The sequence below is a fragment of the Anguilla rostrata genome, chromosome 9 (assembly GCF_018555375.3).
Source record: "Anguilla rostrata isolate EN2019 chromosome 9, ASM1855537v3, whole genome shotgun sequence".
NCBI classification, from domain to species: Eukaryota; Metazoa; Chordata; class Actinopteri; order Anguilliformes; family Anguillidae; genus Anguilla; species Anguilla rostrata.
The window spans coordinates 1,517,501-1,533,838 of NC_057941.1; the positions used below are offsets into that span (position 1 = coordinate 1,517,501).

Consider the following 16,338-nt stretch of genomic DNA (forward strand, 5'->3'; position numbering starts at 1 on the left):
CTTGTGGAGTGTGTGCTCGGAGACCTACCGCAGCTCTTTAAACGGTTCGGCTCGGACGTGAGGAGTTTCTATGGAACCGGTGAACACCGCTCCCTCAGCTCCTGGAACACAAACCACAAGAAGAAGCGTCAACACAGTCCGTCAACATGAGGGCAGAGCGCTACATCAGCGTCCGTAATCTACGGGGTCCCCTATGGGCTCTCTCAGGGGCTTTTCCCATTAACCTCCTCAGGCTCGTCAGAAAAGAAAGTTTTTCAAGTACTTACATTTTTTTTGACAATATACACGTGTCACCTTTGCATGACAAAGTTGTGTTGCAGTCAAAAATATTTTCAAAAATATGTTGTTTTATTGAATTCCCTTTGTCGTGTAAGTTTCAGCATAGCAGAGTATATGAGTCTTGAGATAAAGACTGGAGACTCACGTCCCCTACGGGGAACAAAAATGAATTGACATTTCTTAGAAGGACATGGAGAAATGTTAACTCCATCTCTGATGACTTCCAGGGCACACATACACACACACACACACAGACACACACTCTCACTCACACACACTCATATACACGATCACACACACACACACACACACTCTTTCTTCCTCTCTCTCACACACACACACACACACACACACACACAGACACACACTCTCACTCTCACTCACACACACTCATATACATGATCACACACATACACACACACACACACACACACACTCTCTCACACACACACACACAAGCACCTGCTGCACCTGGCCCAACCCCAGTGTTAATGCGCCCGTCTGCAGGCCTGCTGCACCTGGCCCAACCCCAGTGTTAATGCGCCCGGCTGCAGGCCTGCTGCACCTGGCCCAACCCCAGTGTTAATGCACCCGCCTGCAGGCCTGCTGCACCTGGCCCAACCCCAGTGTTAATGCGCCCGGCTGCAGGCCTGCTGCACCTGGCCCAACCCCAGTGTTAATGCGCCCGGCTGCAGGCCTGCTGCACCTGGCCCAACCCCAGTGTTAATGCGCCCGGCTGCAGGCCTGCTGCACCTGGCCCAACCCCAGTGTTAATGCGCCCGGCTGCAGGCCTGCTGCACCTGGCCCAACCCCAGTGTTATGCGCCGGCTGCAGGCCTGCTGCACCTGGCCAACCCCAATGCTAATGCGCCCGGCTGCAGGCTGCTGCACCTGGCCCAACCCCAGTGTTAATGCCCGACTGCAGGCCTGCTGACACCTGGCCAACCCAGTGTTAATGCGCCCGGCTGCAGGCCTGCTGCACCTGGCCCAGCCCCAGTGCTAATGCGCCCGGCTGCAGGCCTGCTGCACCTGGCCCAGCCCCAGTGCTAATGCGCCCGGCTGCAGGCCTGCTGCACCTGGCCCAGCCCCAGTGTTAATGCGCCCGGCTGCAGGGAGACAGAACGCGCTGAAACGCACGCTCGGGTGCTCAGGAGCGCATTAGCGAAGCTGGGAGAAATTAACATGGGGATCGATACGCAGCGGCAATCAGCCAATAGCCTCGGGCGGGCCGGGCGGCGCTGGCTGAGTAACACCACTGAACAAGAAGGAAGACTGGGAGACCACCACACACAGCGCCAGACCCAATGATTAGCAATAATTTACTCATCTGTAATTCTTCATTATCAAAGTAATTTGGACACACTGCTACAGCATACGCGCAGATGTTGTAAGTGTCTTATTCTTGTTGATTATACATTCAAATTTACCCCATCTGTGAAAGCAGCTAGAAAAGGCCAGTGCACAGCGGTAATATACGCTAGTATAATTTAGCTTGCTAATGGGAAATAGTGTGGGAGTGTGACACGTTGTCTAGAAGCTTTCTAGCTCCTGATATTGATCCAGAATAAGCCCAGAGACATTTTCTCTTGTCAACTGAAAATCCACATCCAAGCTGTTATTTTACACTGAAATACGTGACTGCGTAGCTTTCCAGTGTTAAATGTGTACAGTACACGCCTTTCCAATAAGCATGCTTTTTGAGAACTTTGTGTTTTGTTCTCAGAAGGAGCTCTGGCAAGAAGAGATGTTGGAAAGCCAGATGACTGCAGCTTATCCCCATTTCTGTGGCACACAAAAAAAGTGCCAGGTTGGCAGTTACTCCCCCAGGACAGGACTGAAGCCCCCGGGGAGCCTGGCCGTCTGCGGGTATATCTCCTAATACTGAGAACCAACTCCAGCAGCAGCACGCAGTGCTTTAAGAGTCTGCGTTATGATTCAGATGGCGCTGAATCCACACCTTTTTTTTGGAGAACAGGGCAGAAACTCCATCCAGAAACCAAGTGAGCCGGGTGCTCATGCTAAGCAATGCATATATGAGAAAGTAAAAATATGAAAAGTCTTATCTCGGCAAAAATACATTGCGCTTGGATTAGCAGTTAATCATTTTTACTTAAAGTCTGTGAAATAAAATTAAATCTTAATGGGTTTTTCCCTGTTTTGAGATTACATCGAGTATTACTAAAATTGTATAACGCGTTTCTTATAACAAAGAAAGTGATGAATATTTTATGAATAGTTTTACAGCTCAAAAGTTGTAAAGCCCATTTTATTAAATATAAGCCTTGAAAATATACTGCACTGGACGCAGACATCAGACAGCCGTCAAACTTGATTACACAAGACAAAATTCACAGTCACCGTGTCTTCAGGTTCCATCCAGTATGAACTGGAGAGCTTCAGATGTCTGGTCAGGAGGAACACTCATAATAAATCAGGTCATGGCCCAGAAGTAGTTCGTCAACATCGTGTCACCTGTATCCACACACACACAGCCTCACACACACACACAACCTCACAGACGCACTTTGGAGGACTCTCATATTTTTCCGTGATTCATCGCACGCTCCATTCAAGGCGAACCTGGCCCAAGCGGTCGGGGGGGGGGGGCGTTTCCATAATGCGTCGGCCATAAATGTCCATAAACAGAGTGAGTGAAAAATCAATGGAGCCATTTTAGTTTTATTTTAAGTTCCACATAATGTCCCCCCCCCCCCCCCCCCGAGATTCTCATGCGGTCCTTACGCCCCCCCCCCCCCCCCATCAGCCCGCGCACATCAATCAGCACGTTACCAACCGTGAGGCGGGAGGCGTCGCCAGGGTTACGGAGCCTCGTTAAGACTCGCCTAACGGCTCTGACACTGAGTGGAGAGCCCACCGCGAGCCGAGTCAGCAAAAACAAAAACCCCTCACTCATCTTCCATAAAATAATACAGCGAACCATCGGGCGGGGGGGGCGGGGGGTCTGTGCAACACGTCGCTGTTTCAGGCAGAAGTTCTATATCTTCATTGGATTTCCTCTCATGAAACCCAAGGCGTGGGCGAGAGCGACAATGCTGTGGTCACTGTGCGTATTCAGGCATCAACAGACAATTTAGCTGAGAGACACCAAATCAATACTCATCAACCAAATTACGGAGTGGTTCTGTTGATGTTTTTCCATGAAAATAAATATTTTTATTGGTATGCAAGTTTGATTGCATCAAATAAAATTACTAATGATCATACATCATTTGCAGTGGTGTTTACCTAAACAGACATACAGCTGCAGAAGTCAGCATATTTTAAAAGGATTACGCAATGTAAATATCAAGGACGAGATGGATTAGTTCTGTACATGGTGCTAAGCCTGAGGTTAAATTACTCAGAAAACTGCATCACTTCAAAAGTATTAAATGCACCTGTAAGTCCCCTTCTACAAGATTCCAATTCCCCAAGTTCTGAAGAGCTACTACAGCCTTCGACATGAGAAGGTGAAAAGGGCACGAGAGAGCCCCAAAAAAACCGGGCACAGCGACGATGTGAAGAGGGACGATTCGGGGAGGGCGAACGGGGCGCGGTATTGGACACATTTATCTGACTTAGCGAGAGGCCATTTAGCGGCAAAAACTGCATAAACTCGTGAAAAAAACCCCGAAGGACCCATTCCTGTGAAGGCGGTTCTTTGTTCCGCCGCCCAATCGTTCTACGGATCGCCGGGGCGGGACGTCCTGAGGCCCAATCGTTCTACGGACCGCCCGGGCGGGACGTCCTGAGGCCAAAAAGTAGAAGCGCAGGATTGCAGAACCATGGCAGCTCTAACGAACTCAGTACACACGTCTCTTCAGGTGGAGGGTGGAGGGTGGAGGGGGGGGGCGGGGGGCGTAAGGGATTATCCTGAATGCATCTGAGGGGGAGGGCTTGTTGCAGGAGCCACGCTCTGGCGAGCTCCTTCACGCAAACAGGACCGTCCGAACAAAAGCAAAACTCGGAAGAAGAGATCAGTATACGCAGCAAGGAGAGACCGTCAGCCTGGCAGATAACATCATCCACCGCAAGAGAGACCGTCAGCCTGGCAGATAACATCATCCACCGCAAGAGAGACCGTCAGCCTGGCAGATAACATCATCCACCGCAAGAGAGACCGTCAGCCAGGCAGATAACATCATCCACCGCAAGAGAGACCGTCAGCCTGGCAGATAACATCATCCACCGCAAGAGAGACCGTCAGCCTGGCAGATAACATCATCCACCGCAAGAGAGACCGTCAGCCTGGCAGATAACATCATCCACCGCAAGAGAGACCGCCAGCCTGGCAGATAACATCATCCACGCAAGAGAACCGCCAGCCTGGCAGATAACATCATCCACCGCAAGAGAGACCGTCAGCCGGCAGATAACATCATCCACCGCAAGAGAGACCGTCAGCCTGGCAGATAACATCATCCACCGCAAGAGAGACCGTCAGCCAGGCAGATAACATCATCCACCGCAAGAGAGACCGTCAGCCTGGCAGATAACATCATCCACCGCAAGAGAGACCGTCAGCCAGGCAGATAACATCATCCACCGCAAGAGAGACCGTCAGCCTGGCAGATAACATCATCCACCGCAAGAGAGACCGTCAGCCTGGCAGATAACATCATCCACCGCAAGAGAGACCGTCAGCCTGGCAGATAACATCATCCACCGCAAGAGAGACCGTCAGCCTGGCAGATAACATCATCCACCGCAAGAGAGACCGTCAGCCTGGCAGATAACATCATCCACCGCAAGAGAGACCGTCAGCCTGGCAGATAACATCATCCACCGCAAGAGAGACCGTCAGCCAGGCAGATAACATCATCCACCGCAAGAGGACCGTCAGCCCGGCAGATAACACATCCCCGCAGAGAGACGTCAGCCTGGCAGTAATCTCCGCAGAGAGAGCGTCAGCTGCAGTACTACCGCAGAGAGACGCAGCTGCAATAAATCATCACGCTAAGAGAACGCCATGCCGCAGATAACATCATCCTCAAGAAGCGTCCCAGCATACATCACACCAAGAAGACACTCAGCCTGCAGATAAATCATCCCTAGAACGTCAGAGCAGATACATATTCAAAAAACTCAGCCTGCAGATAATCATCACCGCAAGAGAGACGCACCAGGCAGATAACATTCATCACCGCAGGATAGTTTAGCCTGGGCAGTAACATCATCACGCAAGAGAAACCGTCAGCTGCAATTAATCATCACGCAGGGACGTGCCTGCATGAATAATCATCCACCGCAATAGATACCGTAACTGGCAGATAAATATCACGCAAGAAGCCGTCAGGCCTGGCAGTATAACACATCCCCGCAATTAGAAGAGCCGCCAGCCTGCAGATAACAGGTCCACCGCAAGGAACGCCAGCTGTGCAGGATACTGCATTCCACCGCAAGAGAGCCGTCAGCCAGGCAGATACATCACCCGCAAGAGAGACCGTCAGCCTGCAGATACATATCCACCGCAAGAGAGGACGTTGCAGGTCAGATAACATATCCACGCAGAGAACCGTCAGCCTGGCAGATACATCATCCCGCAGAGAGACCGTCGCCGCAATACATCATCCACCGCGAGAGACTTCATCTGAGGCAGATAACATCATCCACGCACGTGAGACCGTCAGCTGCAGATAATCATCCACGCAAGAGAGCCGCCAGCTGGCAGATACATCATCCACGCAAGAGAGACGTCAGCTGTGCGAACATCATCACGCAAGAGAGACGTCACCAGCGATACTCATCCACCGCAAGGAGACGTCGCCTGGAGATAACATCATCCACCGCAAGAGAGACCGTCAGCCTGGCAGATAACATCATCCACCGCAAGAGAGACCGTCAGCCAGGCAGATAACATCATCCACCGCAAGAGAGACCGTCAGCCTGGCAGATAACATCATCCACCGCAAGAGAGACCGTCAGCCTGGCAGATAACATCATCCACCACAAGAGAGACCGTCAGCCAGGCAGATAACATCATCCACCGCAAGAGAGACCGTCAGCCTGGCAGATAACATCATCCACCGCAAGAGAGACCGTCAGCCTGGCAGATAACATCATCCACCGCAAGAGAGACCGTCAGCCTGGCAGATAACATCATCCACCGCAAGAGAGACCGTCAGCCTGGCAGATAACATCATCCACCGCAAGAGAGACCGTCAGCCAGGCAGATAACATCATCCACCGCAAGAGAGACCGTCAGCCAGGCAGATAACATCATCCACCGCAAGAGAGACCGTCAGCCTGGCAGATAACATCATCCACCGCAAGAGAGACCGTCAGCCAGGCAGATAACATCATCCACCGCAAGAGAGACCGTCAGCCTGGCAGATAACATCATCCACCGCAAGAGAGACCGTCAGCCTGGCAGATAACATCATCCACCGCAAGAGAGACCGTCAGCCAGGCAGATACATCATCCACCGCAAGAGAGACCGTCAGCCTGGCAGATAACATCATCCAGCGCAAGAGAGACCGTCAGCCTGGCAGATAACATCATCCACCGCAAGAGAGACCGTCAGCCTGGCAGATAACATCATCCACCGCAAGAGAGACCGTCAGCCTGCCAGATAACATTATCCACCGCAAGAGAGACCGTCAGCCAGGCAGATAACATCATCCACCGCAAGAGAGACCGTCAGCCTGGCAGATAACATCATCCACCGCAAGAGAGACCGTCAGCCAGGCAGATAACATCATCCACCGCAAGAGAGACCGTCAGCCTGGCAGATAACATCATCCACCGCAAGAGAGACCGTCAGCCAGGCAGATAACATCATCCACCGCAAGAGAGACCGTCAGCCTGGCAGATAACATCATCCACCGCAAGAGAGACCGTCAGCCAGGCAGATAACATCATCCACCGCAAGAGAGACCGTCAGCCTGGCAGATAACATCATCCACCGCACGAGAGACCGTCAGCCTGGCAGATAACATCATCCACCGCAAGAGAGACCGTCAGCCTGGCAGATAACATCATCCACCGCAAGAGAGACCGTCAGCCAGGCAGATAACATCATCCACCGCAAGAGAGACCGTCAGCCTGGCAGATAACATCATCCACCGCAAGAGAGACCGTCAGCCTGGCAGATAACATCATCCACCGCAAGAGAGACCGTCAGCCTGGCAGATAACATCATCCACCGCAAGAGAGACCGTCAGCCTGGCAGATAACATCATCCACCGCAATGAGGCCATTTGTCACCAGAACAGCACCAGGGCGGGGGTGGGAGTGGGGGGGTGGGGGGTGCGGGGAGGGGGGTTTGGGGGGGTGTTTGTGGGGCGGGGGGGGGGGCACGAGCAGGGTCTGGCTGAAGTAGAGCAGAGTCTGAATCAAAACGATCAGTATGTGACCTTGGCCAGACCTTCAACATCATCCCTTCCTTCTCCAACTAATCACAAAAAGATCACACTATAAAGCCGACAGTAAAATCATCTTTTTAATATTAAAAATATATAATTAAAAAATCCTAGTAATTTTTTTTTTATGAAAAAAGGAAGTGCATAATTTTCATAATTCATTCATTCATATTCATTGCTCTGGTGCAGCCTCATATGCATAATTGCACAACCTTGCTCAATTAATTAGCAGGTGCTGCCTTCATGAATTATTAATTCCAGCCAGTGAATTTAAATACTGTAAACTGGAGATGAATTAAAGACAGCCAACAGGACCCTGGCTGTTTACTTAAGAATGAGGCTAATTAAAATAGCTGTGTGGTCCTGCTGGACACAGGGGTCCAAGGGAAGGATGGGTGCTGGGTTGCTTGCTCTCCTTCCTGGGTCCTTATGACGCGGTTCTTCAGCTTTCTGGTCATAATCAGAGACTCTGCGCACCCTGCACAGCTGAGAGGAGTTTGGATGTGTTCAATACTGGGTCCATACGGGAAACGTCAGTTCTGATTCGGGAACTGGAAACTAGTTTTGCGCTTGTTCCAGTGGAGAGCTTTTATTGATTTGAATGAATTGATTTGAGTCAACTTTACACTGTGAGAAAACACGTAAGTGTGTAAGGTCCAGTGTAGTCCGAGCGTTGGGTGACACTCTTAGACTGAGTCTATAAGGTACAGTGTGTGTGTGTGTTGAGTGTCACTCTTAGACTGAGTGTATAAGGTACAGTGTGTGTGTGTGTGTGTGTGTTGAGTGTCACGCTTAGACTGAGTGTATAAGGTACGGTGTGTGTGTGTGTGTGTGTTGAGTGTCACGCTTAGACTGAGTGTATAAGGTACAGTGTGTGTGTGTGTGTGTGTGTGTTGAGTGTCACGCTTAGACAGAGTGTATAAGGTACAGTGTGTGTGTGTGTGTGTGTGTTGAGTGGCACTCTTAGACTGAGTGTATAAGGTACAGTGTGTGTGTTGAGTGTCACTCTTAGACTGAGTGTATAAGGTACAGTGTGTGTGTGTTGTGTGACTCCCTTAGACTGAGAGAAAGCCCCCTGCCCCCTCCCTGCCAGACACAGTTGTCTCCAGGTACCGAACGGCAGCACACCCCTGCTCCTCTCCTCTCTAATTAACACCCTCCCCCGTCCCACTGCTGCACACTGACATGTGGAAATCCTGCTGGGCGGTGAGCAGCCAGGCTGGGACACCCCCATCCACACGACTCAAGGCCATTTCATCCCCCAAAGCAGGGGGAAGATCAAGGTCAGTCAAAAAAGAAACAGCCAGGACACAGAAACCGAACCCACAGGCAGACAAGCGGAGAGCCTTCACTCAAACGTATGAGGGGATAACGTGGCTCTAGCTTCTGCACCTGGCTGGGGGAAAGAGACCGCTCGGTCTCAGGTGTGTGGGCCTTTCAAGCCGAACAAAAGCACTCGGCCTCATCAGAGGCAGTTTGTGAATATTAATACATTTAGTCAGGCAATACTCCCGGAGCACTACAAAAGGACCCTTTCCTCAAGGTTCGTCATTGAGCTCACTGAAAGTCAGCCATCTCACAATAGGAGAACACTGAGCAGCCGGAACAAATCCTGCCAGTGATGTCACAACCTAGCGTATTCCAAGATGGCTGCACCCATGTGCAAAAAAAAATAACCAAAACTTTTCTTCTGCCAATTTTTAAATCTAATTTAAAAAGCAAACGAGCCAGAGCCAGATTACAGAGTGCTTCTGTTCCCCTGAAGGGGAGCTGTTCACTGTCCAATGAATGAACGAATTCTTGCTTTGGAATTTAGCAAGAAGAGCTGTGATTGGCTGAAGGCATCTATCCTGGCATCTGCTGCCAGTACATAACACCTTATTTAATTAATCAGCCAATCAACACCCTGCATTGCAGATCAGACCACCGCCCGGCAAAAGAAAGGGCTTCTACATTATGACTCATCTCCTCATTATGAACCTTCAGCTAACCCACACGCTCCTACCTTCAAACTGTCAATGCTGCCATCCTGCCTGCTGAACCTGCGCAAGCTAATTACTCTGATCCCAATCTCTGGACCCCATTTCACATTAACACTTGCATGTCATTTCTCTTCTTTGACCTCATACTCTTCCATATCGCCTCCTCCTCCTCCTCCTGATTAATTCTTTCTCCTCCCAGAAGTTCTTGATTAAGCTGTCCATCACCGCTCCTGCCTTCACCGCGCTGTTTTTCACAGGTTCAGCTCCAATCCCTTCCTCTCTTTTAATGGAAATAAAACTTGTCTTGTCAAATGACACGCTTCTGTCCATGAGCTGATGCAAATCTCTTTCCCCGCTTTCGGTGTTCTGCTCGATCTGTCTGCTGCTAACAAAATCATACATGCCATCGACTTAAGAAAAAAAAAAAAAAAAAAAACCCCCCAAACTAATCAGCAGTGGCTCGGTGAAACTGAAGTGCGGCCAATCAGTGACATCCAGCCTCCTGAAGAGTTTCCCTCTTTACTCATCTTTCTTTTCCAAATTATTACCTGCACTTTTATTCATCTGTCCCTGTAGTTTTTTCTTCATGAGTCCTCACATTGATTCGCAGGCTGTCAGCTCCATACAGGTGATGCACAGGTATTTCTTAATGCCTTCCATTTTAAATGGAATCGTTCCAATTTTTTTTCTCCCCACTCCTTCTTCTCCCTTCTATTAACCTGTCAGGTCACAGTCCTCAGTGTGGAAATGCCCAAGGGATGATTCCAGCCTCCCATCCATCCATCTCTTAACCCCCTCCCCCCCCCCAGCCCTCTTCCTTTAATCACTCTGTCACACGCTTTTCTTATGTGGCATTATGGACGTCCATATCTGGGATTCGATCGTTTCCTTCCGTGAGCGCTGCAATCTCTCACTCTGCATGAGTTCACCATCCCGCTGGCCCGGTTACCAGCAAAGTAATTCTTCTCAGCTTGTTGTCTGTTTTCGCTTCTTCTCGGTTCGGCTCCATTGCAGCCCAGTCTCCCCCTGGAATGGCCTAATGCTGGCCGACCCCTGCTAGCCGACCGCTGCTAGCTGAACCCTGCTAGCTGACCCCTGCTAGCTGACCCCTGCTAGCTGAACCCTGCTAGCCGACCCCTGCTAGCTGACCCCTGCTAGCCGACCCCTGCTAGCTGAAGCCTGCTAGCTGACTGCTGCTAACTGACCCCTGCTAACTGACCCCTGCTAGCTGACCCCTGCTAACTGACCCCTGCTAACTGACCCCTGCTAGCTGACCCCTGCTAGCCGACCCCTGCTAGCTGACCGCTATCCCCCGCTCTCCTTCTGTGTGCAGTTTTCTGTGCAGCACTTCAGCGATTTGATCAATATCAATATCAATGACCGTGAGATTGGACAGTCAGAAAACGGGTATGGGATTTACGGAGCAGTCATACTTGGTTACATTTACAAGAAACAGATATTTTTTTGGGAAGAACGTTACTTTGCACCTTCTACATCAATAAAGGCAGTATCTCAGTTTTTACATTCTGGCATTGTTATGATAAACAACCTTTATTTCTGAATAACAGCACATATATATATATATATATATATATATATATATATATATCAGAAAAAATATATTAATGTCACATTGGAAAAAAAAAAATTTCACGAGATAAAATTTAAGAAAAACTGCCGTTTTGATCCTTTCTTAATTAAAGGGTTTTTATTACTTTTTGTAGAACTGCAGTTTTCTAAGCCAGATGACAATAAAGTTTGTGAACTAAAGCTACTTCTTGAACAGAATTTTCAATCCATAGCCATTGCAATGGAAAAAAAAAAAAAAAACAGAAACCTCATAAACATCACACAGAGTGCTTCATGGGAGGTAAAGTCCAGAGTCTGACATTTTGCTGCATTAAGGGAAAGCTACAAACTCCATCTCCCATCACTCCTGTAAGGTGAAATTTTGAGTACTGCTGGACTGTCATAATTTCACTGCTGGTAGAGCCACAGAAATGCCACAGGCTATTAATGGCAACTGAAAGGCAACACGACAAGATGTAGAGGGTCAGAAGTACAGGCCGATTACCCTCCTGGAATACCAGGCTACGGACAACAGCAGATGGAGTGGTCAAAAGGGCAGGGCAAGACCGGACACTGACGGAAATAAACCACTCTGGAACACAGCGACCGTTCCACAGCACAGGATACTGCATGAATGTGGAACTGAATGTGCAAGAGGGGGGCGATTAGACACATATAGACGGGAATAAATGTGAAAATGTGCTCAGAAGGATAATTGTGGAAGATCTGGATCATAAAGGGACAACCGCTCTTACCTCCATAGAAAAGTATCGAGAGAAATAATAGGTACAATCATGAGATCACGCGCCATCGTAAAAAGCATCTTATTACTATCACTAGATTATGGGGGAGTATTCTGTGCAGCTTCTCTCTTCCTGGAGGAGTAGGACAGGTCTCTCGTTAGTGTGTTACAGGGCTGTTCCTGCACAGACCTTATTTGGGCGAAGGGTGTGGGGGTGGAAGGCTTGCTCAGGGAAGCCCAAACCTGGGGCACAGTACCAGCCTCAGGACTGAGCAACAGCAACAGGTTACAAGTCTTATGGGACCTCTGAGTACTACTGAGATGAGTCACAAGTCTCAAGACTGAGTGTCTGAGATTCCAAGTCTTAAGGAGGCACAAGTATACTGCTCAACATTACATTACCTTTATTTGGCAGACGCATTTATCCAAAGCGAAGTACAGTAAGTGAATACCAAAGGTCATTGGAACAATTACAAAGCACAGGTCCGATAAGGTACAATACTCATTTTGTAACAGTTATTTATAGCCATGAACACATCAAGTCCAGCTCACACAGTAAGCATAGGCTAGATCAGAAAGATCAAGATAATGATATAAGTACAATATAGGTGCTCAACACCAAATGCCCCAAAGTGGCACCTAATGTAGCTAAATGCTCAAGTTCCAGACCGAAACCTGCAACTTCTCTGATACATTTTTTCTGACATACAATTTCTTTTTTCCTCATACATACGGTATCCATTTTGACATTGATTTATATTTGTCTGATATACGACATACCCAATCTGACGTTGACATATATTTTTTTCCGGTCTGTGAAATATGTATTGTGGCTCACATTGAACTGTTTTTGCCCCAGCCCCCCCCCCCCCCCCCGACACACACTAAGAGGCTTGGCACTAATGCCCCTTTCATATCACCACCCTGGAACCATAATCAGACCTGCCTCATACACTCCCCTGTCCAACCACTCATAAACTAGACGTTAAACGCTAGGCCGAGATCTAAAATGACAGGGCCCACAAAAAGCTAACAAGGTAATATCACGACTGTCACACAGCATAAACGCGTGCTCTTTTTTCCCCCAGTGATAATCACAGCAGTGCACAGCAGGGAGAGCGGGCTCCAGCGTGGGGCCTAATCTCACTTTGCGATGAGTGGCCCGTAGATTTATTTCGCCCGTGAAACAAATCTCCATGAAGCGCGCATGTGAAGCACGCCGGCCGCTGCAGGAGCCTTAAACGTAATTTACGGCTTTTTATGGACTGTTTCTCAGCGACTGACAGAAATCCAATGGTCACAAAGGAGAATGAATTTCCCCGTCAGCCATGATAAAAACATGAAATGCGGCCTCCATCGCCCAATCCTAAATAATCTTCATCTGAGGCATTTCCTGCAGAGCTAATCCTGAAGACAGCTTTCTGATCTGATTCAGACCGCAGACACAACAGTGAGGGGAAACGGGGGGGGGGGGGGGGGGGGAACTGTTGCCTAAGTGATGTAAATTTAGTCATACTGTACATAGCAGATATGAAGGCCAATACAAGCAATGTGTTATTTTTTATTTGTATTCCATGGAGAAAGGCAGTTATTTATTATTCTATTATAGCTTTATTTGCCTCATTCTACATGTTCCTCTTTCGCACTGGAAGAAGAAGTGACAGACGACAGGAAAAAGCAATCTAACAGCTCTGCAGAGGTCTAGTCTGCGAGCACATGCATTTCAGACTGCAACCACATTCTGATCTCATACAGACATCTCCAATATTGTGGCATGATGTTATCCACAGTTACCAGCTCCCAGTCTTTTTCCAGTCTGATAAACCCTTTCACCTGTTCATCTGCAACCACAAAACAGACCTACTGGAAAATGTAAACTTTTCAGAACAGTCAGAAAAAGGAGATGATTGAATCTTTTATTAGAATAATCCACCAATCTCTACCACAAATACATGCTGGGCATCAACACATCCAGCAGCCTGCTTTCCCGCGTGCTTTTATTGCAGTTTATGACACAGCTTTGTTGAATGCTCGCTTCTGATTGGTCTCTAAGGGGATTCTATGGTCTGGTATTTCTGAATAATGACCGCGTTACATTTTGAGTGGTGCTACTGGTTGGGATACATTTTGTGTAGTCCTACCTGTAACATTTTGTGCAGTTCTACTGGTTGTGTTACATTTTTTGTAGTCCTACCTGTAACATATTGTGCAGTTTTACTCATTGTGTTACAGTTTGTCCAGTGGTACTGGTTGTGTTATATTTTGTTCAGCACTACCTGTTACATTGTGTTCAGTTCTACTCATTGTCTTCTGGCACTACGATCCTTACTTCACTCTAGTGTTTCTTTTGCGCCTCTACATCATGAAACCTATGCACTTGTTGTACGTCGCTCTGGATAAGAGCGTCTGCTAAATGCCTATAATGTAATGTAATGTAATGTCTTACATTGGTTCAGTTTTACTGATTGTGTTACATTTTGTTCAGTGGTACTGGTTGCGTTACATTTTGTGCACTGGTACTGGTTGTGTTACATTTGGTTCAGTGGTACTGGTTGTGTTACATTTGGTTCAGACAAACTCCTGTACGAACTGCCTAAAGAATCCATGCCAGTTAAGCAGCACACTATCATTGCTGTTATCCAGAATATCAAAAATGCACAAACACTAAGACGGCCATCTTAGCTACACGCAGCGTTCGCCGCTGAGAGACTGACCCACATGGCAGTAAAGTACAGACGCATAATGGCGAGTGCGTAACTCTCCACGCTGAGATTTCTGCCCCGAACAGCCATTTTATAACTTGCACACATGCACACAAGTCAGACTGCTGACATGCAGGGAATTTACTTGACTAGTTTGATGTTTTTTTGCTGAGAGCGTAAGGATTAAGGAGAGAATGAAAGGGGGAAATTGAGCGAATCACTTTCCCGTTCCCCAGCTGATTAGAGGAAATTTCTTAAAAAGGCTAGAAGCCGTCCCGTGTCAGGAGATCCCACATCAACAACGATTTTCTCTCCGGCAGACAATCTGCACAGCTATCGGCAGGTCTGGCAAAGGGATTACAGCCCAGAATATCAGGGGTCCTACAGCCCCTGTGCAATAACATCTCTACTTTTCAAGGGTTCATGAAGCCATAAAAAAGACGTACACGTATACTTTTCTAAATTTACAAATGCAGAATTAATAGCAGAACAGCACAATGAGAAAAACATTTGCAGAGAGTAAAAACAGATTTTATTTTAGTGTGTATTAATTTCAGAAAACTGATGGAGAGGGATACATTGATGGTTTCAAAGGCAAGGACCAAACTAAGTGGAAGAAATATATAATTTAATACTATTTTTGATTTTAAAAACACACACACACACACACACACACACACACAGGTGAGCCACCAACAAAGCACACTCGTTCACACAAAAGATTCAAGGTTATTTTCAAGAGAGACCAAATCTCCTAGAGTGCCCCAAGGATGCCGAATGAGAGACAGTTATCTAACGATTTTAATACGGAATGTTGGCGGTACTGGAAAAGATCGCTAGTCAAAAACAATAAAAGCGGAGTCCTCCTTTGTTCTCAGAAATGCTGACTCCCCTCATATTAAACTGATCACTGCTGTGATTATTAAGTCTGGCACTTTTAAATTAGCCCCCTCTTCAGAGAGGCAATGGGATATAATTGTGGCTAATTAAAAAGCTTTCATTACGAATACTGTAGGAAAAAAAAAGAAATGTCATCAGGTAATGTCATTATTCCGCATGCATCTCCAGCTAATTGTTAATGGGGTTCTTTTTTTGCGTGCTGCTGCTTACTCAAACATTCTCAGACCAAGCATTAAAACTACAGGAGCAGAGGCGCATCTCACTAATCTCTCTCATTCTTTCGAAATTTCATTACATTCTGCTACATTTCTTTTTGCCTATTCCGGGGAAGTCTGCCTGATGTTCAGCAAGCGTCATGTGGGGAAACCTCAACACGGGGCTCCTCCTGGCTGCTCTCATTAACACTCACCGCCCTGAGCATCAGAAAAACAGCGTTGAGTAAATCTGCCTTTCGAGCATCGCTGGCCAAACCTCTTCGGAAGGGGCGGGGGAGGGCTGGGGGGCGGCGGGGAGCGCTTGTGTATGTCGGCTGCAATGATGCCACAGCTGGTCACGGGCAGGAAGTCCTCCCTTCATCTGCTCGTTCCCCCTTTCTCCTTCTCCATTCCGCCGGTTCATTCGCTTTTCTTAACCGCTGCATTCCATTATGAAACAGGCCTGTTCAGTGCTCAGTGTTCAGTGCTCAGCGTTCAGGCACACGCGTGTAATCCGCGCTGGCCACTCGCTCGCGCTCTACACGCCTGACAGCTGCTCGCCGCCGTGAGGTCACGGGTGAAATGGCGCGCGTGTCACGGACGGGCCCG

At 48.2% G+C, this 16,338-nt stretch overlaps 2 protein-coding genes across 10 annotated transcripts in view; one reads left to right on the forward strand and one right to left on the reverse strand.

Moving 5' to 3' along the window:
• Window positions 1-16,338, forward strand: part of nop16 (NOP16 nucleolar protein homolog (yeast)) — a 288,906-nt gene that overhangs the window by 173,663 nt on the left and 98,905 nt on the right. The gene's annotated exons all lie outside the window — the stretch shown is intronic.
• Window positions 1-16,338, reverse strand: part of sgcd (sarcoglycan, delta (dystrophin-associated glycoprotein)) — a 263,623-nt gene that overhangs the window by 15,676 nt on the left and 231,609 nt on the right. For all 9 annotated transcript variants that reach the window (XM_064349681.1, XM_064349685.1, XM_064349683.1 and 6 more), the window contains one exon: window positions 29-101. In XM_064349681.1, coding sequence (XP_064205751.1) covers window positions 29-101 — 73 coding nt within the window. The remainder of the gene's footprint in view (window positions 1-28; window positions 102-16,338) is intronic.